The sequence below is a fragment of the Equus asinus genome, chromosome 4 (assembly GCF_041296235.1).
Source record: "Equus asinus isolate D_3611 breed Donkey chromosome 4, EquAss-T2T_v2, whole genome shotgun sequence".
In the NCBI taxonomy this organism is placed as follows: Eukaryota; Metazoa; Chordata; class Mammalia; order Perissodactyla; family Equidae; genus Equus; species Equus asinus.
Genome location: NC_091793.1, coordinates 100,806,237 through 100,833,712, shown reverse-complemented (window position 1 = coordinate 100,833,712; position 27,476 = coordinate 100,806,237). Strand labels below are relative to the sequence as shown.

The following is a 27,476-nucleotide window of genomic DNA, read 5'->3' as shown; positions in this document are numbered from 1 at the left end:
AATGCTACTATCACCTTGTCTTCAGTAGCTCCCTATTGCAAATCAGTTCAAATCTAAATCCTGTGACCTCATGTTCAAGCCTTCCATCAACTGGTCCTCCCTTTCACGTTCAACTGCATCCTGGCTCCAACTCCTCAGATCCAGCCAGGGGTCTGATGGGGTTCCTCACAACTACTCCAGTATTTTGCTTGTGTTTCCTCTTGTTCCCTCCTCCACTCTTTCTTTTCCAACAAGTTTGTGTCCTTCAATTTCTTTAAGAGTTGTCTCAAATCTCATCTTCAAAAAAATATCCTTGAATAACTATCTTCTATTCTTACAATCCTCAGAATTCAGAATTACAGCTGTGTACTCTTGTTTTTATTTTCTGCTTCTAGAACCATTGTGTACTGCTGTGAGAAAAGACCTTGGGAATTTCCTATTCCACACACACTACCTTCCCTGAATTTAGGTATGAGGAAATTGAGACTCAGGAAAAGAATGAGCAGAAAAGTCACTAATTTATGGAGAGGCTAAGTTGGGAAGACAATTAAATCTTCCAGCTCCTTGTTAGTATTCTTCCCCTATATCAATTTGCCTCTTTGAATTTATATCTATTTCTCCAACTAGATGATAATCTACTGTAGGGTAGGGATGCCTCATTACATTATCTGTTATACAAGACCCTTGGCATATATTATTTCTAATTCTAGCAACAACCTTGCAAGGTAGCAATTATTCTTATGTTACCAGTGAGAAGACTAAGGGTTAGATAACTCAAGTTATGGGCCCAAGATCAAATAAACAGTAAATGACAAAGCCAGGGTTTAGTGCATGCCTACCGTGTGCTTGAAATTGTGCTAGTTTTAATTAAAATGCAATTTACTTAAAAAATAAATTCCACATCTTCAACATTGTTCATAATAAATCTCAAGTGTGTAATACATTTGGGGCTATGGAGATTTATGTAGAACAAGCATTGTGACCGAGAAACTGGGAAAGAAATTGGACTTAAACTTGGTGATTAAGGATGCACAGGATATGTATAATCTAACGAGACATAGTGGGCAGACGCAGGTATTTCCAACAAGGATAAGGGTGTAAGCAGAAACTGGTAAAAATGGGTTGTTGGAAAATAGGGAAAAATTTGTTTTGCAGAAGCCATAGTTTTTGTAGGAGAGTCATGTATAGTAAGTTATAACAATAGATTGAGGCAAAGTTATGGAAGCCTTTGAATGCCAGGTTAAGGTATTTGAGACTTATTCTTCAGGTTATGGGGAATCATCGAATATGGTTGACCTATAAAAGTAGAGTTTTAGCCAGTTGCCCAATATGTGAGTAGAGGGAAAAGGACTGGGAGATGAGAGACCACTTAAAGACCACATAAAGTGGATTTAAGACTACTGTAATCACCTACTCTTGAACTGAAAAGCCTGGCATGGGGGTGGGATGGAAATCATGCTATTGGTACAAGAACTATTACTATTGTTTGTGAAGGGGGAATTGGAAAGGTGAAATGTAAATTTTTTGTATTTTTTATTTTGGGGGGAAGATTGGCTCTGAGCCAATACCTATTGCCAATCTTCCTCTTTTTGCTGAGGAAGATTGTTCCTGAGCTAATATCTGTGCCAGTCTTCCCCTACGTTGCCTGTGGGATGCCGCCACAGCCTGGCTTGATGAGTGGTGCATAGGTCAGCACCCGGACCCGAACCTGTGAGCCTGGGGTGCTGAAGTGAAGTGTGTGAACTTAACCACTATGCCACAGGGCTGGCCCCTGAAATGTAAATTTTTTAAGTTGCTTGTCCAAAAGTAGACAATCCTGTTTTCCTGAAAACATGTATGGAAGTTATGGATATGAAAGCTCATCAAAATATACCCTCGAGATGAGGGAGGGAGATTCTGTTCCCAGAGAGTTAAAAGGCTTTACACCCCCAATCCCATCCTGTCCTGTACATGGTCTTCAGTGGTATGGCTCTAATACACGTTTTTTAATTTTGCTCTTTTCTGTCATAAGTAAATCCACAGTTCACTGAGCATCCACGTGAGGCTAAATGTGTGCTGCCTTCAACCTAATGGCTTCCAAGTGTATGAATCTCTTCTCATAAGTATTATCAACACTTTTATTGTTTGCTATTCAATTACTTGAAAAGATAAAATGAACGAAATTTATTTAATTAAAAAATATTCAATTTGTTGCCTGCACTTTGATAAACAAAGATGACGCTACTCCCCAAATGAAGTGTGGGCCACCCAGACAGAACTATAGACATCTGAAATTTAAAATGTTAATTCAACAACTAGCATATGGAAACTCAAATGTGAATCACCACAGGTAGTTTAGTGATATTAAACCTACAATGAGGGGAAAAAGTGTAGATTGATTAAAAGTTGGAGTTATGACATATGCATAAATCAGTGCACTAATCATATTCATAAAACTCCTTAAATCCTTCTTTAAGAATTTTTTGTTTTCAACCCTGGAATCATTGTTGGACTCCTCTCTGGCCTTCTCAAAACTCAGGATCTCTCTTAACTTTGGGGTTCAGAAAGATCTGGAAGTATTGGCCTAGCCAACATCAATGGTAGTAAAATTTAACCACATAACTGCCAAATACTATACAGTTGTCCCTGGTATCTGCACAGGATTTGTTCCAGGACCCCTTGAGGATACCAAAATTGGAGGATGCTCAAGTCCCTTAGCCAGCCCTCTGGGTCCGCAGGATCCGAGGGCCAACTGTACCTTATTCTGGAATCCTCATTTCTACATTTAATTGGGTAATCCAGGAACAATTATGTGGCCTGGATCTGTATGACTGATGGCTCAATCTCATTTCAGTGATAAAAGGATGAAGATTTCAGTGGGTTTTGGAAGGTCTAGAAAAAAGGTCTTCAGTCTGCATGACTAGTGTCCTTTTCTTACGAAGGGGTTCTGAACATTTTTTGTATAGCATGGATCCCTTTGGCAGTCTAATGAAGCCTATGCATCCCTTTTCAGAAAAAAAGTTTTTAAATTCCTAAAATAAAAATACAGTTGTGTACCATATAACAAATTTTGGTCAATGATGGACCACATATACAACAGTAGTTCCGTAAGATTAGTACCATACAACCTAGGTGTGTAGGAGGCTATACCATCCAATTTTGTGTAAGTGCACTCTATGATGCTCCCACAAGGACAAAATCACTTTATGATGCCTTTCTCAGAACATATCCCCATTGTTAAGTGGCGCATGACTGTACGTACAACTAGAAAGAAAGCCAATTAGACTGAAACTTGGTTATCAAAATACTGAAAAACAAATTTTTGCTATGTTAACACATGTACCTCTGTATTAATACTTTAAATAACAAGGCCCAGGAGCAGGTCTAATGACTGCTATGATTTTGACACCATGATAAGTGTTGACAACATTTTGAGATATCTGCTACAACTATAAAGTGATATGAAAAATGTGTGTGATTTCTCACGGTGAGAGTTACAGATACTGCTAACATGACAGTGGTTTGCTGTCTGCATTTATCATGGAAGGAAATGTTTAATTTCAGTCTGGGATTAGTACACATGAAGATGCAAATTTTTTCCCTTTCAAGGCCACAGACCATCCCCCTCAATTTTGTTAGTAGCTAGACCTCAGGCTAAGAACGTGGATATTAAAGGATTGTTTCTAAGTAAAACATAAGCTCTCAGTGCTCATCAGAGATCATAGAAACATCTACTCAGGCAGCGTGGAATTGACCCATTGTCACTCTGGGAAGCCATCCATTGAGCTTGCTTACCACCGTAACTAGTACCTAGCATCATGCCTGACCCAGAATAGATATTCAGTGCATATTTGTTGATCGACTGAGTGAAGAAAGGATTGGAGAGACAATGGAGTGAAGTTGGATTTGGCTCTCTAAAGGTCCTTTCTTCTCGAACATTCTAAGACTCTATGGCTCCCTAACAAATGCAGAAGGAAATAACTGAAGCCTGCTCACAGGCCTGTGGCTGCCAAGAAGTGACCGCAGGAGACAGGGCAGGCAGGGGGTGGAACAGCAATGCAATGCAGCGGGGGTGGAGTGGGAGGGTGGTCAAAAGCTCAACAATGAGCTACAGCTCTGTCCCAGAGATAAAGACCCAGATCAGAAAATGGGGCTGCTGCACCCAGTTACCACAGAGGGTAACAGAAGGGCAGAGGAACAGCTGAGGCTGCCCATCTGTTTTTTTCTGCTGCGTGTCTGTCAGCATCGGCAACGGACAGGAAATTCATTCATCAAGATCCTGGCTCATAATTCTCTTGAGGAGGAGATTATTTGTAAGCTCAAAGTCTTTTTGTGTCTCTGACAAGTGTCACTAGCTGAAAGTGTTGACTGAGGGTGCCGCCCACCCCTACCACCTGGAAAGGAAAGAAGAAAGGCTGAATTCACACAGCCCTGTGAAGTTCCTGGTAGGGCTAGGTGTTAGAAACTAAGAAGACCATAATATAGAACAATTGTTAGGGTTAATAATAGTCATATAAACTAGATACAGATGAATGCATTTATTTCAATTGAGATGTTTACCCAAGTGAAGACTTTTATATCAGGACCTCATATTGTACAAAAGAGTAATAATAAAAATGGCTGTCATTTTTTCAACATGCCTACCAGGCATCAGGCATCTGATGTAATTTTATCTCATTTAATCCTCACAACAGTCCTGTGTGCATTACGAGCTCCTGTAGTGGCTTGAATGGTGGTCCCATCAAAAGGTATGTCCACCCGGAATCTGTGAATGTGATCTTATTTGGAAAAGGGTCTTTGCACATGTAGTTAAATTAAAGATCTTGAGATGAGATCTCAAGATTATTTGGATTATCTGGATGGGCCCCAAATCCAATGACAAGTGTCTTCCTAACAAGAGGAAAAGAGACAGAGAAGGAGATCACACAGAGGAGAAAGCCACGTGAAGACAAGGCATCGGAGTGATGTGTCTGCAAGTCGAGGAACGCCAAGGATTGGTGGCAGCTGCCGGAAGCTGGGAGAGAGGCCTGGAACAGGTTCTCCCTCAGAGCCTCCGGAAGGAACCAACCCTGCTAACACCTCCTTTCGGACTTCGGGCCTCCTGAGCTGTGAGGAAGAAATTTCTGTTGAGTTAGGCCACCTGGTTTCCTCCGGGATCTACTCAAGGCTTTGAGAATCAGGAAGCTGTTGTTCTCTTATTGAAAACTGCCCATGTGACGATGGCCAGTTGCTGACTGGGGAGGATCTGAGTCAGGTATGCTTACAGCTCTGCTGCCTGAAGTGACAAATAACTTAAGTAATTCAAGTTGAAATAATAGTATCAGGGTAGCAATCATGTAGCACAAAGGTTAACCATGTGCCTAGAATCAGACTGCTGGATTTGAGGCCAACGTTTCCACTTAGCAACTGCAAGACCACAGGCAAGTGATTTAACCTCTCTTTGTGCCACATTGTTTCCTTTTGTATAATAGGGAGAATTCAAGAGGAGCCTGAGGAGACGTGACAGCAGATATAATGTAGTTTCCTGGATGGGATTCTTGCACAGAAAAAGGACATTAAGTAAAAACTAAGGAATAAAGAAATAGGAATAAAGTATGGACTTTAGACAATAATAATGTAGCAATATTGGTTTATTAACTATAATAAATGTATCATACTAATGTGAGATGTTACTAATAAGAAATAATAGTGAAGACTGGGTGTGGAGTATATGGAAACTCTCTGTGCTAATCTAAAACTGTTCTAAAATATTAAGTTAAATTAAATATTATTTTTAAAAATGAGGAAAAATCAGTACCTCACTTCACAATGTGATAAAGGTTTAGAACAGTGCCTGGCACATTCTAAGAGCCATTGTTAGCCATTATTATTTTAGGGCTAGCATCAAGACCAAGGAATTCATATTTGCAATATTCCATGAAAAAGGCTAAATTTTTTTTCAGAAAGTAAGATGATTGCATTCTTTTTAGACACTATATTTTGATGCTATATTTTTACAGTAAGCTCATCTGAAATCTGCTGCTGGGTTTAATTTTTTAAAAACACCTACATCATATGTCACCTTTTTCTTGGAAAATCAGCAGAATAAGTTATAGTAACTCTTTCTCTGCTATTTTGGCATCCCACAAGGTAGACAAATTATCCGTTTCTTATATGTTCATTTAGATTCCCATCTCAATGAAAAAAATGACACTTTTATTGTCAAAGAATGACATAAAACTGACCATTTTAAGAAGGAAGTTTTTTCATGAGAATGATGGTGTCGAGGGAGGAGATCCAGATTCAAGAAGATTGTTCCTCCCGTGCCTGAAGCCATCCATACATGCTAAGGGCCTGAGAAAGCAGGAAAGGAAATAAATTTGGAACAAAATGCTGCACACTCTCTCACCTGAAGAGATGCTTCCTACCCAAAGAAGAGCATGTTGTTGTCATAAGGGGACTACTCTATAGACCTCCTGCGAGTGAGGTGAGTGGATTGATGGACAGACAGACGAGAGCTTGGGGATGGTCTCTTGCACCAAAAAGGAACAGGCAGAGGGCCGATGCAAGCAGCAGAGGTGGTCCTCTGGCCAGGGGAGTGTGTCATAGGAAAGCAACGTACAGCGTGCTCGGAATCCGTTTCACAAGGAAAACCGGCCTAGGTCATTCAGTAATAAGACTGGTATCTGAGCTCTTGAAGGAAGCAGGGTCACAGCCTGGGTCTGAGTTTGGAGGTTCATAATGAGTCATCACTGTTCCAAGTGCTTTATCTGAACTGTAGTCTAAACAGACCTGCCCTCTGGACTTCCCTTGGAAAGAGAGATTTCTCCAGGAAAATCCATCTTGAGAGGTCTTTGAATTGCATAATGCATTCAAAATGCAGCAGGAGACAAATGAAGTCACACAGGGACTTTCTTAAGAAATCTGGCTACAATTTTAAAATTTGATTGTAGGTCTCCTTGACAGCAGGATAGGTAAAATTTCATAAAACGTTCAGTACATCTACACTCTCTTCTAGCACTTGTGAAACTATATGCAATGGAAAGAGATCCAAACATGCTAATAAGCACATGAAGAAAAAAGGCTTTCCCTAAGCAAACACTTTTTTGTTTAATTGTTAAACAAAGGTAAGCAGTTTTCTTCACTGTGGGGCTTCTTAACGTGTTTAATAAGTTACCATGCATTGTGAATTTCTGACAGGGGAGATTTAATTGTCCGTATTAACTAAATTACAGGAACATTTCATTAACAGGGCAAGGATTAACAGCTCTCTTCAGAACACAGTTTGGGCTATAATATTGATACATTATTATTATCTAAATTATCAGTGCTCCTCCTCCAGTGACATACATAAAAATAAATCATTCCATTGGTTGAGTTAATAATTACATCCTGTCTTCTTAATCCTTGATCGCCTGAAGTTTAGGCCCTGAACCATTTCAAGATTAATTTACAAGGTGCAACAAATGTCCTATAAGCCACCAAGGTCTGGACTGAGACCAGGGCTGACAACTGCATTTTCCACGCTATTGAGCATTACTCCATTGATGTTCGAGATATCATCATCTCATCAATGCGTAAGGAATATTTGCCAAAAAATAATCCTCCCCAAATATTTGCAACTAACAGCAATTTTGTTCTAATGAAAAAACTTTCATTATATGTGTTTTGCTTGGAACTTTAAAACTTGCAACTCCTTAACATGAAGAAAATTATTACTCGAGTAAATGTTGAAACTCCTGTGGAACCATTAGCTGCACTATGCATCGGTTGAAACCCTGCTCCACGCTCCTCAGCTATCCAGTGCTGGGAAGGGACCTTCTGCAAGCACAGCTTCACCCAGAGTTGTCCTGAAACAGCAGGTTGCAGGCCTGGCGGGTGTTTTTCATGCTCCCTCACACAAGTCTCTCACATCTGACAGCTCATTGGAGCCGCGTTGTGTTTGAAAGGAATTACACCCAACAATGCAGATTGTATAACAATCCAATACACCATCTTTAATCAGATGCCACTGAATTTGCTTTTAAAAGCTTTTCTTCTTTCTCCTCTTCCAATTCGTGAGACGTGACCAGGTTAATGACATTTTCAATAGCTTGTTAGAATAATTTCTCGTTTAGCCTTTTTAACGATTAGGGTGTTTGCTTCACGCTCAGCGCTTTTTCCTATTCCATTTTGTGTAAACTTACTGGGAGGATTCAGTGAGTGGGCATCAGCAACAACCAGGAAAGTCCATAAAATGGCAGTTGAAAGTGGTAAATCCTCCATGGACCCCCTCAAGGAGATTCCTCCAACATAGCATTGGCCACCATTGCTCCCAGCTTTTTAAAGAATGGCAATCTTCCCTACTGTTACAGTTGCATAAATTGCATGCTCAAGGTCACAAGAAATCTGAAATCCTTCTACTTTGTAAGGAGTTTTTTTTTTTTAAGTAAAATATGCCCATCTCACCTGCCTTCTTACAGTGCCCTAATGAGGACTATACTTTTAGAAAATCTGTTAGGGCAGACTCTTTTGCTATGGAAACTGACCCCAACAGTCTACCAGTGCAGCGAGAGAGGACTGCAGGACCATGGGAATTTTCCAGGTTTTCTTTTGCTCCCCAAATGCCAAGTCATGGAGAATTCCAGAACAGAAGATGCCAGCTAATGGGACTTTTGCTGGACTGAAGGAATGTTAACAACAAAAACACGTAGACAGTCTCACTGTAGAGCACTTGCCTGCATAGTTCTGACCTTTCCTGTTCTGCCACAGAACACCTTTTGCACAGTCGTGACTCCACAGGTTATTAGTCACCTAGAGCTCACTGTGATTCTTACCATGGGCAGATATCATATCATGTCTCTCTGACATGTCTAGAGAAACCTGTTGGTGATGGCGAAGTTATCAAGTAGGGGTTTCCATTACTCTTGGAGTCATCCTTGAGCCCTCAATTTCTCTCCTGCCCTACAATCCATTTGTAAAACCTGTCTATCTTGGAACTATATCCAGAATCCAACCACTTCTTGCTACCTTCCTTGTCCAAGCCTTCATCGTCTCTGGCCTCCATTGCTGAAACAGCCTCTGAGAGATCTCCTCCCTTCATCCTTCTTGCTCTACAGTCTGCTCAGAGTGACCTTTTCAAAACATAAGGTACATCATGGCCCCCCCAAAAACCCATAAAACCTTCCCTTCTTACTCAGAATACAAATCCAGAGTCCTGACTACGGCCCACAAGCCTCTCCTGACAAGGTCTTCACCACCTTCTTGATTCTCGGGCCTGTCCTCAGTTACCTCCTTGTGATTACCTCCTGGGTCCACTTCAGTCTTACCAGCCATCTTGCTTGTCCCCAAACCCTCCTGCCTGGGGTCTTATACTTGCTCTTCCTCCAGTTAATTGTCACTCCCTCTCTCACTTCCCTAGGGCATGACCTAATGCCACCTTATCAGAGGCTTCTTTGGCCACCCCACCTTGACCACTCTGTGACCTCTTACCGTTCTTTATTTTTCTTGGCATTTTTCACCACCTGACATCGTTATCTGGCTCTTTATTGTCTATCTATCTCACAGGAATGAAGCTCCATGAGGCAGAGAACTCATTGGTTTTAATCAACACTGTGTCCCAGAATAGTGCCTGGCACATGTAGGATCTCAATAGACATTTGCTGAATGAGTGAGTGAATGAATGAATGACGATGAATTAGAGTCAATTTTCACCAGTAATGCCACTGCCCAGTGCAGCCCTAGAAGTAAGAGATGGTGCTCATCAGAAAAAATACTTGCTTAAAACCCTGGTTAGACTGCTTGAATTATCTTTTAAAAAGAAAAGAGAAAAGAATGCTTAGCAGTCTTGCAAGCTGTGACTGAGTGAATCACCTCGTAATCAATGCCTGTTTGTTCACATGGACTTCTTGCTATGGCACACCATTCGCTTCATGCATAGAAGAGAGTGGCATAAAGAGAGAGTCTAGTTCTCAGAGTCAAGTCAGAATAAACTCGTATTCGCTGAGATTTTATGGAAAATCTCGTCTTTGGATTTATTCCACAAACTAAAGGACAGAAGGAGCTCAGTTCTTTTAGACTAAAATAATCTCCAAAACCTGAGGTGAGTGGCTTTCTCAAGCTGGTCTAACATACAAGATTTGCTTCACACTTGCCAAGTGAGAACTAGCTTCCTTTAACGAGCCGTGTGTCTGGCTACTGAGCTCCAAAGCGGGGTGGAGGGTGACTGCGTCTGGAGGGTAAGGAGTTAATCCTGAGTCATCTGCCAGCCACAGGAAACGCCCGTGACCGCCCTCTCCTGGACACAGTGCCAGGCCTGGCTCCCCACCAGTGATGTCAGCTTCCCCTGAAGGGCTGGGCAACATGTTTTGTTTTGTTTGTTTTTAAGTGATTTGTACCAGACTTAAATCACAGAAGGAATAAAAAAGGATTGCAGGATCCAGGACCACATTTCTGTCTTATTTTTGGTGATGAATGATCCACAGGATGAACAACAAACAAACCAAAAATGAGACAGCTAGATACAGAGCCGGGGCTGGAACATGGGTCCAGAGATTGAGACAAACACATTTAAGGCTCCTTGGGGAATTTCATTTCTTGCTGACAGCTGCTTGGTGACTCTACCAACACCTCTTATCTACCAGGAGGCAGTTTGCACGGCCAGGTTGAGCTCGGGTTGGAGGCAGCACTCTGTCTCCAAGGTTCTGCTGCTTGAGCGGCAGTCTGCCTCTGGGCCAGCTACGCAGTTTCTCATGCCTCAGTTTCCTCATCTGGTAAATGGAAGTAAAACAGTCCCTACTTCATAGGGGTATTTTGAGAATGAAATAAGGCAATATTAATAAAATGTTTAAGAGGTCCTGGCACATGGGAAGTGCTCAATAAAGCTAACTTCAATAAACATGAAGCCTGAGAGAAATCAGAAGGGGGTTTACTAAGAAAGGATGAAGCGGGTGAGGCCTGCAGCTTGCACAGGTGCCTGGGAGTGCCTGGGAGCCGCAGGTGGCCCCAGGTGGGGATGGGAAGCCAGATTACCATCAGGAAGCATTTCCAGGTGAGCATTTCTGGTGAATTGCCTAAGGAGATCTCAAGAAGAAATGGCCTGGAATCTCCAAGCCTTCAGTAATTTGTTGTCATGGTTTGGGTTTTATTTTCTCTCTCTCATTTTAAATAAATATACCCTTACATACTGAATTTATGTTCAATTTTGCTTTCCTTTTCTTAAAGAGCCCCTCTCCCCAAATCATATAATCTTTAGGCCCCACAAAATCTGGATTCATACCATAATTAATGGTATAATTAAATCTTCACCATAATCCTGCAGAGTGGATATTATCAGTGTTTCACAGTCTGGCATCTAAAGTGCTGCGAGAGAAATCCTACTCCCGAGGATATACAGTAGGACCTGCCAGGGCTGCAATTTGAACCCAGTTCTCTCTGCATACAAAATCTAAATTCTTCCCACTACTTCCTCCCATCATGGACATCATGATGACTTTAAAAAGTAAGCTACAGGGGCCGGCCCGGTGGCGCAGCAGTTAAGTTCACACGTTCCGCTTCTTGGCGGCCCGGGGTTCGCTGGTTCGGATCCTGGGTGCGGACATGGCACTGCTTGGCAGCCATGCTGTGGTAGGCGTCCCACGTATAAACTAGAGGAAGATGGGCACGGATGTTAGCTCAGAGCCAGGCTTCCTCAGCAAAAAGAGGAGGACTGGCAGTAGTTAGCTGAGGGCTAATCTTCCTCCAAAAAATAAATAAATAAATAAAAAGTAAGCTACAGACTTAAACAGATATTTGTACACCCATGTTCATAGTAGCATTATTCACAATAGACAAAAGGTGGAAACAACCCAAAAGTCCATGGACGGATAAATACATAAACAAAATGCGATGTATCTACACAATTGAATATTATTCAGCATTAAGAAGGGATGAAATTCTGATATATATGCTACAACATGGGTGAACCTTGAAAACATCATGCTAAGTGAAATAGGCTTTGTTGTATAATTCCATGTATGCGAGTTACCGAGAATAGTCAAAGTCATAGAGATGGAATGCAGGAGGATTGGTGGTTGCCAGGGTGCAGGGAAACGGGAAGTTAGTGTTTAATGGGTACAAAGTTTCAGTTTGAGATGATGAAAAAGTGCTGGAGGTGGACCGTGGTGTATGTTGCATAACACATGCTTGTACTTAATGCCAATGAGCTACATATATAAAAATGTTTACAATGATAAATTTTATGTTATATATATTTTACTACAATAAAAAAAGTAAACTCCAGACTGGAATGTAAGGCCTAGGCCACAAAAAGTTTCTCTAGCACTTAGCAGTTTGTGGACATTATAGACTAAGATGACAGGAAACTGTTATACATCCTTCTCTAAAAGAATTTTTCTGAAGGTCTTGAAATGTGAAACAAAGGCATCCACTTTCAGTTTCCACGATTCCAGAGTTACACACATCCTTGAGTCAGCCCTAACATTCTGCAAACCACCTGCTGTGCAGCGTATGGCACACACAGTTACATCAGGGCCGGACCCCAAGATGAAGCATCCATTTCCACTGTCTTTTGTTAGCTACTCACTGTGAAACATGTTTACAGAAAGACAACTGAAGGTATACTTCTCCCTGGTGCTTGAAATAAAGCACGTTACACAGCAAGGCCATCCCAAGAGCTGGCAGTCATTGCTAAGGTACCCAGGGTTCGAATTGCCTCCCAGGTTTACTCACTGTTTACTCCTCCAAGAGTGTTTTGAGTGCCCTGGGGCTGGCCCAGCTGGGCCCTAGATTGTTGTTCTCTCATATGGGTGAGTGGCTGGGGCCGGGAGAGACCCAAGCCAGATACTGTGAGTCAGATGGGTTCACACAGCTTCCTGAAGTCAGGGCTCTGCTGAAGACGGCCCATTTCTAAATCTCAGAGGCAAAGGCCAGTTGAAGGGCAGAGTGCAAAGGTGCTGCTTCCCTGAGCTGTGTGGTGCTCTGTTACCCCACCTGCCCCACGGCTTAGACGCTTTGAAGAGGGTCAGACCCCCAGATGGAGTCAGAGCCCCCAGGCTGGGACTCTGAGCAGTTGGGATGGTAGGATTCTACTCTATGGGCTGACAAGCCTGTCTTAAAATGTAGATCATGTGACTTACGATCTCCTGATATTAAGGGACGTAGAGACTCCCTCAACTATCCACAAGTAATGGGAATTTGTTGTAAGAATACACATCGCCCTAAAAGAAACAGGATCCAGGGGAAACCCAGGGAGAGCTGGGCCTCAGAGAGATCCAATCTGGAAGGGCACTTGGGATGCACAGCAGCCCTCAGCCTGGGCCACGCTTCTTCCCCTCGACAGAGTGAGACTGTGCATCTGACTCTGGTGTTCTTCAGTTGCTGTGGCTCGGGGCCCCTTCTCTGCTGCTTTTACTATTGATACTCTCAACCCACCGGCTCATCTTTTACTCACTGTAGCTTTCCTCTGCCTTGGGCTTCTTTATCCTCATACTGCTGATTCCTACTAACATTGACTCAGTCCTGAAGCATCGTATTCTCTCCAACCGGATGTCCTCTTTCTGCTAGCTTCAGCTCCTGTACCATAGCCCTGACTTTCAGCCTGTATTTCCCAGTTCAAATTTCACATTTAAAGAAACAGAGGTAATTGATCTGGTTGGCTTGGCTAGGGGGACACAGTTTTCCTTTGGGACACTTTATGGGGTGCTGGCCAGCTCACGAAACAAGTAAGGCCACCTCTCTCCAGAGAAGTATGGATGGGTCCTTTCTAGGAAAGGGCACCAGGCACCATATCTTCAGGAAGCAAGAATGTTTTCCCTGTGCCTTATAGCCTGGTACAAATACCCTGAGTGGTGCCAAGGTGAAAACACAGTGGATGGATGTTCACTTGTAGCTTTCTTTTACTTTATATTTTCTCTTAAATTCTGCCCCTTTTCTCCACCCTGCATTTTAAGCCTTTTCTCAGCTTTCATCACAACCCAAGCAGAGGATGCATTTTCCCTCTCCTAATGGCATGATATGTACCTTCTCAAACCATTTATTCATTTACTCAATATTTACTCAATATTCTATTTACTATTTACTCAATATTCATGGAGTACCTGCTTTGTAGCAGGTAAAATACTGACAATGAAGACATAAAATGCATCCATTTATTTGATAAATACTAACTGACTCCTTTCACAGTACCAGGCATTATGCTACGTGCTGGGAATATAAAGATGACTAAGACACATTCCCTGCCTGATGCTAATTCAATAAATACTTGTTGAATAAATAAGTGTCTTAAAGGACCCCACAGCCTAGATGGGAAGAGGGGCCGGTATTTATTTGATTATAAGCAGAATGAAAAGGGCTGTACTAGAGAAATTCTGCAGGAAGAGGCCCAGAGAGAACAAAAATGGTCCTCCTGTTGGCACTAAGGTCTACGCTGAGACCAGGGTGGTGAGTTGAGCTGGTCGTGAGAGGAGCGAGATGGAGACAAGGGCCTCCAGGCATCACAAATGGCATGGGCAAAGGTTTGGAAGTGGGGGAGGGAATGAACACCAGAGGGGCGGGCTGCAACTGGGGACAGAGTAAATAAAGCAGTGCAATTATGATTTCAGGGACTGGGATGGAAGTCTGTACGTGGGATAGTACAGGGTCCTCTATTTAATCACAGGGTCAGATTGAGTGTCTGGAGTTGCTCCAGGACCTTGTTGCTACTGCCTGCATCCGGTTGGCAGAGGGACATGGAAATAGTCTGGAAGTGGTACATACCACTCCCACTCATACTCCATTGACAAGAGCTAGTCATTGAGGTTCTCTTAACTGCGAGATAGGCTGGGAGAGGCAGTCTAACTATGTTTTTAAGAAGAGGAGATTTTTGGTGGCAGCTAGAACCCCAGAGAAAAGTTTCTAGGGAGTGGGCAGATCTAGAGTTGCTCAGGCATCCTTGATCCCAGCTCATCCAAAGTGCCTGACGGTGGTTGCCAGGGAGGTCAGTGGGGAGACAGACAACTCAGTGACCAGAGCAGCTCTCATCAGTCCAAGGCACTTCAGGCAGCCTTGTGAGATGCAAGATCTTAGCTTCCAAAACAAGATTTGAAAATTGCGTGCTCGGTCTGTAGAAGAAGGTGGATTTCAAGTGGAAGACTATCAAGAACTGTGATGGGCCTGAGATTTCACTTGCAAGCTAACGAGTTAGCTCATCACAGATTCGTGGATGCTGAGGGACATGAGATGCCTGGTTCCAAGATAAAAGACTGCATAATTCATAACAGTAGCAGTGGTCAAAGGATCAGCACTTTCTTTCACCAGTTCCCCAAGGCCAGTTCCCACAGGGTGACACAGGGAAGGAGGTGGCACCTGCACAAGTAGCAGGCTGTATGATAAGAGAGGAACTATGAGTTTAGGGAACCTGAACCTTTTATAATGGGTAGTAAGTATGCCTACTCCTAGTTCTGCAGAGCGACACTATCTCTGTCTTCCAAAGCTGTAAGCAATTTGCTCCTTGCTCTGCAGACAGATAATATCTCTGTCTTAAAAGGCTGTTCACTTTATAAATATCCTTGAAACGATAATCCAGAAAAAGGTGGTCAGTGCCTCTGCTCGCAAAATGTGCAAAAATGTGAGAGATACTTGGAGAATTGTCTTCCAAAAAAGATAGATTCCTTTTTAGCAAGAGCGAGTGTTCTTTAGATAACAGCTTCCTTTAATGGGTTCTTCTCCTGACCTCTAAATATTGGCAGGCCCCAGGGCTCAGTCCTCAGAGCTCTTCCTTATCTATATTCCCCTCCTTCAGGATCCCATTCAGCTTCACGTCCTTAAATCCATGCTCATGATCCTAAAATTACAGTTCATACTTCAACACCATCCCCACTTCCTGACTCAGATATCAAACTGCCTCTGTGGCATCTTCACTTGGTTATTTCTAGACATCTCATACTTAACATGTTCTTGAGTGCCATCCTCTGCATGAAACCTGATCCTTCCCCAGGGTAACCCCTCTCAGGAAAGAGTATCATACATTCAGTTGCTCAGGCCAAAAATCTCTCTTTCTTCCAAATCCACACCCCATGCATAAGCACATTCTGTTTTCAAATTATCTCCTGTATCTGAGCACCTCTGTCCTCCTACATCACCAATGTCCTAGTCCCAACCACTTGTCTCTGTCCTAGACAACGGCCATAAACTTCTAACTGGCCTCCCACCTTGCAATCTTCACCCATACATTCTAATCTCCACGGCAGCCAGAGTGTTTTTTTAAGATGTAAATTAAATAATATTATTCCCCTTTTTTCGACCTTCCAATGACATTCCAAACACGTTTAGAATAAAAGTCAAGGTCAAGACTACATATGATCTGACCTCTGCCTCTAAATCTGACCTCATTTGCTACCCTCCCTCTCCCTTCTTATGTTCCACTGGGCTTGAAAATGCCTAGCCTGAGGCTGTCTCAGGGCTTTTGCACTTTGTTGCCCAAGTCATTGAGGGCTTTGTCTGATGTCAGTTGATCAGAGAAATTCTCCCTGATTATCCAAAATAGAATACCACACCCTCCCTACCCCTCTTTCCTTCCAACCAGCTTTATCATTTTTCATAGCCCTTACCATTGCCTGATTTTAAGAATCAGTCTCCCCCCACTGCCCTCCAACCTAGAATTTATGCTTCGTAAATCAAGAACTTGGCTTAATTCTCTGACATACATTCTGCTTCTAGAAAATACTTGGCACGAAGTATGTGCTCAACAAATATTTGTTGAATGAATGAATGATAGCTAATACTGGAGGAAAAAGGGAGGTAGTATCAGGGACACAGATAATTTGTGCCTCAATCTTTCTTCTTCGAGTTAAATCAACTGATTTCATATAACTGTATTTTTTTCCCAAAAGGCATATCTTCCAGCTCTTTAATAATTCTGGTTTCTCTCTACGAGATTCTTGACATGTTCTTTCAGGGTCTTGTGTATGATGGAGTCCAAAATTGAACACAGCCTTCTGAGAAGAACCTGAGCGGTCTATAATAAGTTTTCCTCTCTTCACAGGCTTCACATGCTTGCCTAGAAATACACTTTTAAAAGATAATCTCCAGGACATAAGCCCAGCCATAGAGAAGCCTGTCTAAGGTCAGATAGTTCAGAGAGTAACAAAGTGAATATTGATTCTTACCTGTGTGCAGTTTCTGCCAATCCCAGAACACCTTCCTGAACACGTTGGGAAAAAATATGTAATCAACCTTACGAGTTTAGCCATAGATTGTATATATTTTAAATTTGTCATTCTATTGTTCAACAAATAAACACCTCCTATGTACCAAATGGTGAGCTAGAAGCTGGGAGAGCAGAGGAGAAAAAGCACTTGGTCCCTCTCCCGAAGGATTCAGAATCCTGGGTACTGTTGTTTCTGTTTCCACTGGGGTTGTTTTGAGACTATCTAATTTTTGCCTAATTTAATTTTCATATAGTAATTTCCAATATTGCTTTTTAATTAAGAATTCTATACTTACAGAAAAATATCTTTCACCCGATTTGGAAAACAAGGGAACACAATGTTTTACTTTTCCTAGCCTGTCTTCTAATTTGGCTTTAAAATAGTGATTTTTATTTTTCAGAGTTCATTTCAATTCTCTGCAAAGGATTTAACAATGGAATACAAAAATCTCAGGTATTTTCCTTTAGCTCATTTTTTAAAATCTTCCCTACATGTTTGTGTTATACTTCTTATATACTTGTGTTTTATTTATCATCTTTACTGTTTTCATTAAATTAAAAGTATTTTAGAAACAACTTTAGATCCTATTTCAATTGTTCTTTTGACATTTCATTCATCGATATTTCACTAAAGGTGTTAACTTTCTCTAGGAGGCAGAGAGACCAATAGAATTTGCATAAAAATTTCTCCTGAATGAATTTCCCCACCTTCTTGGTGACTGTACACCTGCCTTCCTTATAAGGAGAACAAGGAAGTGAATCATGTTGAAGTTGCTTTTAAACACAGCTTTTCTTCTTTACCTGTCCAGGTAGCCTCTGTTTTCATTTCAGTCTTAATGAAAACTTTTTTATTTACGTCTCAAGTTTCTTTTCAAAGCAGTGTAAGTAGTATTTAAACTTTTACACTTCAGGAAAGAAAGACTTTTCACGATGTTCGGCTTTGATCTGGTAATGCTGAAGGTAATTCATTTTTTAATCTGTCTGCACAGCGAGAACTGAGACGAATGGGGATTGAACTGCTCTGCCTGTTCTTTCTATTTCTAGGAAGGAATGATCGCGTTCAAGGTAAGACTTAAGTTCTCTGATATATTGCTTTCGTGGTATGCTTGACAAACCTGTCATTTGGTTCAAAACTAGATCTGAAGTCATTTTTGATTTGATCTGTTCGATTGCTCTTTCGCTGCTGAGCGAACACTAACGAATTACGGGCAGACGCAGGGCTGTTCCCACAGGGAGTGCTCTCGGCTTAAGGTAAATAAATACAAAGGTTGCATGGGCATTTTAATGAGGAGAATTAAACAGCGTTACTGTAGGATGGGGCTTATTAATATCTTTATGACAACTATTTTGGTAACTTTTCTAGCTATTTTATTGTACAACAAGGTCTTCCACTTAAGAATAATAATCTTGAGAGAGAAAAAGGATTTATTTTAAAAATAAAAAGAGTACATTAAAGAGAGACACATTTTTTAATGGATGCAAATAATTTTAAAAAATTAAATTGGATAGTACTGAATGAGGATAATAAATAGGATGATGCTATATTTGTGAACATTAAGATCTTTTCATATTTTAAGAAAAAAGAGAATGATCATTTTTGGCTAACAAGTCATACATATTTTCAACATGATAGATGTAAAATATGAACTTTGTTATGAATTGCTAACATTTTGAGGACTGATCTTAGAGGACTAAAGTAAACTTTGCTATTGCTGCTTTCGAGTACGTTAAGAGCCTCTCATCAGTGGAGTGCCAGAGAGTGTGCTGAATTCCTTGTGTCTTGCTGGGTTTGAACACAGGTGGCTGTGCCGTGGGAGGTGCAGAAACCTGTGAAGACTGCTTACTCACTGGACCTCAGTGTGCCTGGTGTTCTCAGGAGGTAAAACCAACGACCTCAACATGTTTGTAAAAACTGCAGTTACACTTCTGTTAATCCCATCAGTGACGATTCTCATAATGTCCTGCTTTCTGTGGGGTTATAGGAGTGAAACAAGTCAGGCAAGGAAAATGCAAGCATGAGTAGATCAAAGCGTCATTCCTGTGATTATTTTCAAAAGTGATTTGTGGAGCGAGTGAATGTCAAATAATTCTGAAAAAGACTTAACTCAGGGTCCTTTATTTAACCTGATTCTTCCTTTTATTTTAAAGCCAATTCTAACTGGTTACATGTAAAATGCCAAGGCTCTGGGTAATCAGAGATCATGGAGATGATATTTTCTCAAGTTAAACATACATCTGATTTCAGTATCAGAATTATATTCCACCTGGGAACCAGGATCCATTCTGAACCACTGCTAGGTTCCAAGAGAGGTATTCTAGGTTGGGGTAAACTTTACTGTGGAGACATTATCCAGTTCTTTTAAAAATTACATTTTCATGAACTTGGTGGCTGTGCAATACCGATGACAAAGCCCAAAATAGACATTCCTTATCTGATTAAACTGAAAACTATGTGAAAGTAGTATGAGGGGGTTGGGGAATATACAACAAGCCATCCTGAGTCTCTGTCTCCTGTGACACCATAGAGCAACCTGTAAACGATTCTTGGCAAAAAAGAGCTGCCTTAGCTCTCTCTGGATTTAAAGCAGTTCTCTGCTGAATCTCCTAAAGAGAATCTAAACACAAATCAGAGCATACAAACGCCAGGTTCAGCAAGAGCTGAGTAGCATGCTCAAAGGAGAACAAACCTGAACACCCAACTCAGGACCAGGCTATCATTGTTAAAACTCAAATCCCATGTGGGAAGTGCGTCCATGGAGGAAGTCCTCACAGATGGCAGAGCGCGCACCCAGATCGCTCCCCACTGCTGCCGTGACTGATGGGCGCAAATACAAGTGTGAGGGAATTATGCTTTTTTGAGCTCAAGTATCAAAAACAGGTTTGAGAATATACAAAGAGGGGAAAACCCAGCTTTGTTTTACCTTGTCTCCCTGAAGAAGACAGTATTACTTTCATGCTTGAGACATAAAACAACAAATCTGTGTAACAAAATGCCCGCCTCTAGAATTTTTATTGGAATGCATTTTTTAGCACTCTTTTAAGAGGACTTCTTAAGTTACTAGTGATAGCTTGACTTGTGGATATTTGGTAGCCAAGTTATTGTCAAATTTTAAGGCCAGGCTATTCTAAAAGGTCACCCTGATAGAAGTAGTTATATCAGTTGAGGCAGTTGGAGGAAAAAGTAAATTAGGCTTCTGCTTAGGGCAGAGAGGAAATAGGTTCTGTGGTTAACACCACATCTGATCTTTTGGCAAAGGTGGTGATTACAGGTGGTAGCAATGACTCTGTGTTGAGAAGGATTCTGAGGCCTTGTGCAGCCATTGTTTGCCTTGAATACATCATGGGAAGTTAAGAGTTTGCTACACCTGGCCTAGGGCCTCAAATACGCACAGATCTGATGGATAGATAACAAATTACATTCTCAAAAATAAATTTAAGAAGCAATGTAACTTTCCTAGTTGGTGAGTGGCTAGAGTGGTTTAGATTTCTAAAGGACGGGGAAAAACAATATGAGCATTGGTTTGCTTCTCTCCAAGCATGAGAGTCAATGGGCCTCAAGTTCCACTTTGCCCCGAGCCTCACCAGCTCTAGAGCAGCCTTGACTATCAGGTAAGACAGGTAAATATCTCTCGACTCCATCTCTCTATTCTGGGCACTGCTGGGTTGGAATGGCCACATCTTTGCCTGGAAACACTTCATCTCACTGCCTTCTGCTACCCAAGTGGACCAGAAGGAGCTGGGAAACTCCTGAATCCTACAAAGAAAAGCAGTTTTCTATACCATATTCTCTTTCACTTCCCTTCTCCACCTCCAAATCTTGTAGAAAGTTCTAAAAGACCTTAAACTAGAACATGTTAAGACTCTAAGTTAAAGTCCCTAAGAGGTTAACCTTAGTGAAATTCTGCTATAATATATGAGTGACACATCCATGAATTAAACCAGGACAGAGAGTTAGGTAAGGAGATGCCACAATCCTTGCCCTTTAGGAATTCACAGAAAAGGCTCTTTGTCACCGGATTTGATAATAGACACATCTGAGAGTTTGGACAGTCCTAGGATTCCTCGAACCTACAGGTGATCTTGAACAGATAAATTCATGAGATGACGTGAACTCTATGACCCAACTGTTTCAAGGATCTGATCATGGCACAGGAGAAGCTTTAAAGAAGTGAGCATTAAAAATAATAATAAGGAACTATTAGGTGAAGTCAATTGAACACAATTAAAAGGAGAACCTAATTTTACTAAGAATTTTACTGGCAGATTTCTCTGGTTATTCTTACTAACTTAACTTTAGACCTACAATCTATGTCAAGCACATGGAATATGATATACTGACTATGGCGAGATGCCTAACTAGCAAAGAAAGCAAAAAGTTTTTTTTCTAATCTTTATAGAAATGCAGATTTTTCTTTTTCTCTTTATTTTTTTCTCTTTTAGAATTTTACCCATCCATCTGGAGTTGGTGAAAGGTGTGATAGCCCAGCCAATCTTTTAGCTAAAGGATGTCAACTAAGCTTCATCGAAAACCCCGTCTCCCAAGTAGAAATACTTACAAATAAGCCTCTCAGTGTAGGGAGGCAGAAAAATAGTTCCAACATTGTCCAGATTTCACCTCAAAGCTTGACTCTTAAATTGAGACCAGGTATGTTATGATTTACACAAGCACTGATTCATGTAAATAAATCTAATGTCGTGTATGGTAATACCACTATTCTGCTAATTCATATGCCTTGTACCATAGTACATACCATTGATTATTATGACTCAGATTTCTCATTCTTAAGGCAACCAAGAATTGCTAGGCTAACACTTTTCTTTGTTCACATTGGTCACTTGCACTCCAAATGTGTTACTAAAAAAGCCTTATCTGATAGGCAACCATTTGAATTACTCAAATGTTGTTAAGGCTTACTTCACATCTCTTTAAGCATTGTAATGTAGCTTTAAACGCCTCTTTATTTTGTTCTCCTTTTCTAAAACCACATACAAAAAATTCAGCTTATCTTCCATCTAAATGGACGCTGGTTCTCCCAAGGAGATATAAAATATCCTAACTTTTACCTCCTTCAGTGACTCTCAACTCACTGCTGAAGTGATTTCATGGGTTTGTTCATTTATAAACTACCACATTGTTTATGAAATTGTAAGTATCTTCAGTAAGTTCTTCTTGAAGTGAAATAGGCAGCTGGCCCAATGATTGGCTAGGCACAAAGAAGTCTCAATGTCTTCCTATGGATTTGCTTTCTTTGTGGGGGCTTTGCAGGCAGTGAGCAGACTCTGCAAGTTCAAGTCCGCCAGACCGAGGATTACCCGGTGGACTTGTATTACCTCATGGACCTCTCAGCCTCCATGGATGACGACCTCAACACAATCAAAGAGCTGGGCTCCCTGCTTTCCAAGGAGATGTCTAAATTAACAAGCAACTTTAGACTGGGCTTCGGCTCTTTTGTGGAAAAACCCGTCTCCCCTTTTATGAAAACATCGCCAGAAGAAATCGCCAACCCTTGCAGGTAAGTAAATGATTCTCTGCGTCTTTGAAAAATGATTATCTGTAGAGATAGCCCCACTATGAGCTGTACTTGGCAAGAGCTTGCTAACTACCTGGCATTCCCCTTCTATCTGGTTGGATCTCAGAAGCTTTCTCAGTTGCCCTCGTTAGGAACCAAGGTAAAGTCATCTTAATATGTGGTTCTAGCCTCAGGTCCTTGCAGCGTCTGTCTCCCTGGATAGGTCAGGATGCAGCAAATTTGGTTTTATGTTCTGCAGACGAGGGGAACGAGTTTTTCACTATAGTTTCCACTGGCCTGTGCCCATCTCCAGCCCCTTGGAGACCTTCTGTCCACCACTTTCTGAAGCCATTTGACAGTAACCCAGTTTTTCAGAGTATCTTTCTCTGCTTCGGTGACTTCTGACAAAATAACCTTTTTTGCAGCTTTCTCTGACATACTTCGGGAAAAGTAGATTTCTCTTATTGCTTGGAGAAGGTCTTTTCAGCCTTCACTGCCATCGAATTCAGTACAAAATTAGGCAGTGACTCCATTATAATATGCTATAATCAGCTACTAAAACCATGTTTTATCCAGGTGATGGTCAAGAGCAAATTGATTTGTGGTGTTTTACCTGTACAGTCAATGACAAGTTCAAAATAAAATTATTTAATATCCTTCTATTGAATAAGATCTACCATTTGGTACGTGCCAGATACTATGCTGAAGATTTTACATATATGACCTCATTCAATTTTCATAATAACAGTAGATCAAAGAAGATTTCATCATCTCTGTACTCGGAGGAAGTAACAGAGGCTCTGAGAGGGTGGTAATTTGCCCAAGGCCACATGACTGATCAGAGATCTGTACCAAGACCTGGGCTGGTCCAAAGCCAAGCCCTTTACTACTATGGATCCAGTATATACGAAATGACTTTCCAAATGTATATTGACTTGTAATACTTGGATATACCCAAGGCATTAATCAATCTCCATAAAAGACAAACAGCTTTTAGAGTATCATTTTAAGATATTTCAATGTGGTTCCCAACCAGAATCTGACATAGCCAAAAATAATTTGACCATGAAAGGAATTCATCACTGATTGTAACTCTTAGGAATTGTGTTTGCTTACAAGAATCAGAGATAGTGTTTGTCCCCCACCCCCTTTTTTTGTGATATAATTGACATGTACTAAAATGCACACACCAGAAATACTGTTTAATGAGTTTTGATAATTGAATATACCAGTGTAAACACACCTAAAACATGCTGTAGAACATTTCCATCACCTCAGAAAGTTCCCTCATGCCCCATTGCAGTCAATTCTACTGCCCCAGAGGCAACCATTTTCTGATTTCTATAATTTAGATTAGTTTTGCCTGTTCTTGGATTTCAAATAAATGGAATAATATAGTATATACCTTCTGTGTCTGCCTTCTTTTGATCAATATGTTTTTGAGATTCATCCATGATTTTGTGTTTATCAGCCGTTTGTTCCTTTTTGTTTTAAGTAATAGTCTATTGTATGGATTTACTACACTTTGTTGATCCATTCTTCCCTTCATAAACATTTGTGTTGTTTCCCATTTTTGGCTATCATGAAAAATGCTGTTATTATCATTTGCATATATCTTTGTGTGGTTGTATGTTTTATTTCTCTTGGATAGAGAAATTAAAATTAGAATCGCTGAATTGTACGATGAGTGTACTTTTAAGTTTTTAAGGAACTATCAAGTTATTTTTCAAAGTGGATGCACCATTTTGCATTGCCATCGCCAATGTATGAGGGTTCCAGTTATTCCAAATCCTTGTAACACTTAGTATTGTCAGTATTATTAATTTTAGCCATTCTAATAAGTGTGTATCCCATTGTAACTTTAATTTGCATTTTCCTAATGGCAAAAGATGTTGAGCATCTTTTCATGTATTTATTTGCCATACCCATACCTTATTTTGTGAAGTATCTTTTCAGATATTTTGCCCACTTTTAAAAATTAGATTGTCTTCTTGAAATTGTATTGTATGAGTTCTTTATATATTCAGGATAGTTCTTTTTATATTCAGGTTAAAAGTTTTTGTCAAATATATGTTTTGCAAATATTTGCACCTGGTCTATGGACTGTATTTTTATTTTTCTAGCAATGTCTTTGGTCAAGCAGAAGTGTTTAGTTTTGATGAAGTCCCATTTATCAATTTTTATTTTATGGTTAGTGTATTCTTTGTCCTAAGAAATCTTTGCCTACCTAATGTTGCAAAGATTCCTCCTATGTTTTCTTCTAGAAGCTTTATGGTTGAAGCTCTGGCGTTTAGTCTATGATCTAAAATTAGTTTTTGTATTTGGAATGAGGAAAAAAGTCTAGATTCACTTTTGTTTCCACGCAAATATCCAATTGTTCCAACACTATTTGTTAAGCAAGAATTTCCTTTCCCCATTGAATTATCTTAATACCTTTGATAAAAAGCAATAGACTGAGTTTGTGTGAGTCTATTTTGGGGCACTCTATTCTGTTTTATAAGCCCATTGAATATACCCACGCAACCACTACTGCCTCATAGTTCTGATTACTGTAGCTTTATAAAAAGTCTTGAAATTGAGAGTGTAAGTCTTCCAACTTTGTTGTTATTTTGTTTTGGCTATCCTAGATCCTTTGCATTTCCATAGAAATTTTAGAATCAGATTGTCAATTTCATCAAAAAATATGCTGAGATTTTTATTAGAATTGCCTTAATTTGGGAAGAATGCAAATCTTAAAAATATTGAATATTCCAATGATTGCACATGACACATAATTCCATTCATTTAGGTCTTGTCTCATTTCTCTCAGCAATGTTTTGTCAATTCCAGAGTAGAGAGTCTACACATCCTTTGATTTTTTTCCTAGAAGCTTTTTTTATGTGATTATTAATGATATTTTTTTTAATTTCATTTTCTAATTGGTGATAATATATGGAAATGCAATTGGTTTTGCATATTCACTTTGTATCCTGAAGCCTTGATAAATTTTCTCATTAGTTCTAGTGTGATTTTTTTCTAGATTCCTTAGGATTTGCTATGTACATGATCATATCATCTGTGAATAACAACTTCTTTCTCTCTAATATTTCTGACTCTTCTTTCTTTTTCTTGCCTTATCATGCTGGCGAGGATCTCTAGAACAATTTTAAGTAGAAGTGGGGAGAGGGGGCACCCTATCTTCCTTCTGATCTCAAGAAAAAAGCTTCAACATTTCACCATTAAGTATGTTGTTAGCTAGTGGTTTTTTGGATTCCTTTTATCAGATGGAGGAAATTCCCTTCTGTTCCTTGCTTGGTAAAAAAATTTTTCTTAATTATAAGTGGATGCTAAGTTTTATTTCCTCAATATAAGGAGTTTTATCAGAAATTTTACTCAATTCCTTATACTTGCGTTTCACTGGCCAGGGCTTAGTTACATGGCTACAGCTGGCTGCAAAGGAAGCACGTTGCTACCCCAAATAAAATCAGAATTCTGTTAGTAGGGTAGAAAGAAAGAATGGATGCTGAGTGGCATCTAGCAGTTCCTACAACACTGAACTACCATATTTCTATGGAGATAGAATGATTTGCACCCTCAAAGATGCTATATAATAAATAGTAAGGTATGATTACCAATTGTTTGATTCAATTGTAAAGGTAAATATGGTACTAACACCCTCCTAAATGCTTGATATAAAAGCATTTCTAATGCTTCTGGCTTTTTTTTTTTTTAATCAGAGAATGTTATACCTGTCTAAAATTTATATTTAGGTCTTTGATATGCTACGTATCTTTCTCCTGCAACAAGCGTCAGTAGAGTCTAGTAGAGCAATTCTATCTAGGATTACAAAGCACTACCTCTGCCCCAGGGGGTTTGTTTAAAATCATTCTTTCTGTCACAGGCCAGATAAGATGTGGTAACATGAAATGCAATAATGACCATGGGAAACAATAGGTATGGAATGTTATCAGAGGAAACAATTAAAATTAACAAACTTGGATGGCTCAGCTAAACTCAGCAGTCCTCGTCTTGAACTAACAGTAAGACTCTGTCTTTAATCAGGCTTCTAGAAAAGGAAAGCAGTTTGGCTTGTTATAGCTTTGACTGCATTTCATTCCTGCATTTATTTATTCATTCATTCAACAAAAACTTACTGAGCTCCAGCTATGTACCAAGCATTGTGCTAGGCATGGGGATATCTGGAAGAAAAAGATCTGGGCCTAGTCCTTAAGGAGCTGAAATTCTTTGGGGAGCAGGTAGCTGGTATAGCATGGTGGTTAAGAGCATGGGCTTCAGAGTCAGCCCTGGATTAGGTCCTGAAAGTTATAAATAACAAGCTCTTCTTTGCTGCAACATTATATATCTTTCATTTCCCATCACATCCTTAATTCTCCCAGTTCCTCTGCCTAGATACCACCCCCACACATACCACACCAAGAACTCAAACACCAAACACAAAAGTCAATCCTTTGGGGGCCGGCTCTGTGGCCAAGTGGTTAAGTTCGTGTGCTCCGCTGTAGCGGCCCAGGGTTTAGATCCTGAGTGTGGATATGGCACTGCTCATCAGGCCACGTTGAGGCGGCATCTCACATCCCACAACTAGAAGGACCTGGAACTAAGATATACAACTGTGTACAGGGAGGGGGTTGGGGAAATAAAGCAGAAAAAAAAAAAGAAAGATTGGCAACAGTTGTTAGCCCAGGTGCCAATCTTTAAAAAAAAAAAAAAAAGTCAATCCTTTGATCAATCCAAACCTTATAATTATGGAATAAAATGTTCTTTAGTAGGAAGGCAGTGAGAGATAAGAGTTTTTCAGACATGGGTTTAAATCCTAACCTTGGACAAACGACTTTATTCTCTCTGAGCTTGGTCTCTCCACCTATAAA

General features: G+C 40.4%; 1 protein-coding gene across 7 annotated transcripts in view; it reads left to right on the top strand.

Moving 5' to 3' along the window:
* The window catches only part of ITGB6 (integrin subunit beta 6), a 128,466-nt gene that overhangs the window by 38,708 nt on the left and 62,282 nt on the right, over positions 1–27,476 (top strand). The window contains exons 2-7 of one of the 7 annotated variants that reach the window (XM_070507947.1): positions 17,503–17,555; positions 17,753–17,910; positions 18,013–18,166; positions 18,901–18,980; positions 21,542–21,746; positions 22,368–22,614. In XM_070507947.1, the coding sequence (XP_070364048.1) occupies positions 18,106–18,166; positions 18,901–18,980; positions 21,542–21,746; positions 22,368–22,614 (593 nt within the window). In that variant the 5' untranslated portion in view covers positions 17,503–17,555; positions 17,753–17,910; positions 18,013–18,105. Of the gene's footprint in view, positions 1–17,502; positions 17,556–17,752; positions 17,983–18,012; positions 18,167–18,900; positions 18,981–21,541; positions 21,747–22,367; positions 22,615–27,476 lie in introns of those variants that run through there. The other 6 variants (XM_070507946.1, XM_070507944.1, XM_070507945.1 and 3 more) reach the window with 6 other exon arrangements.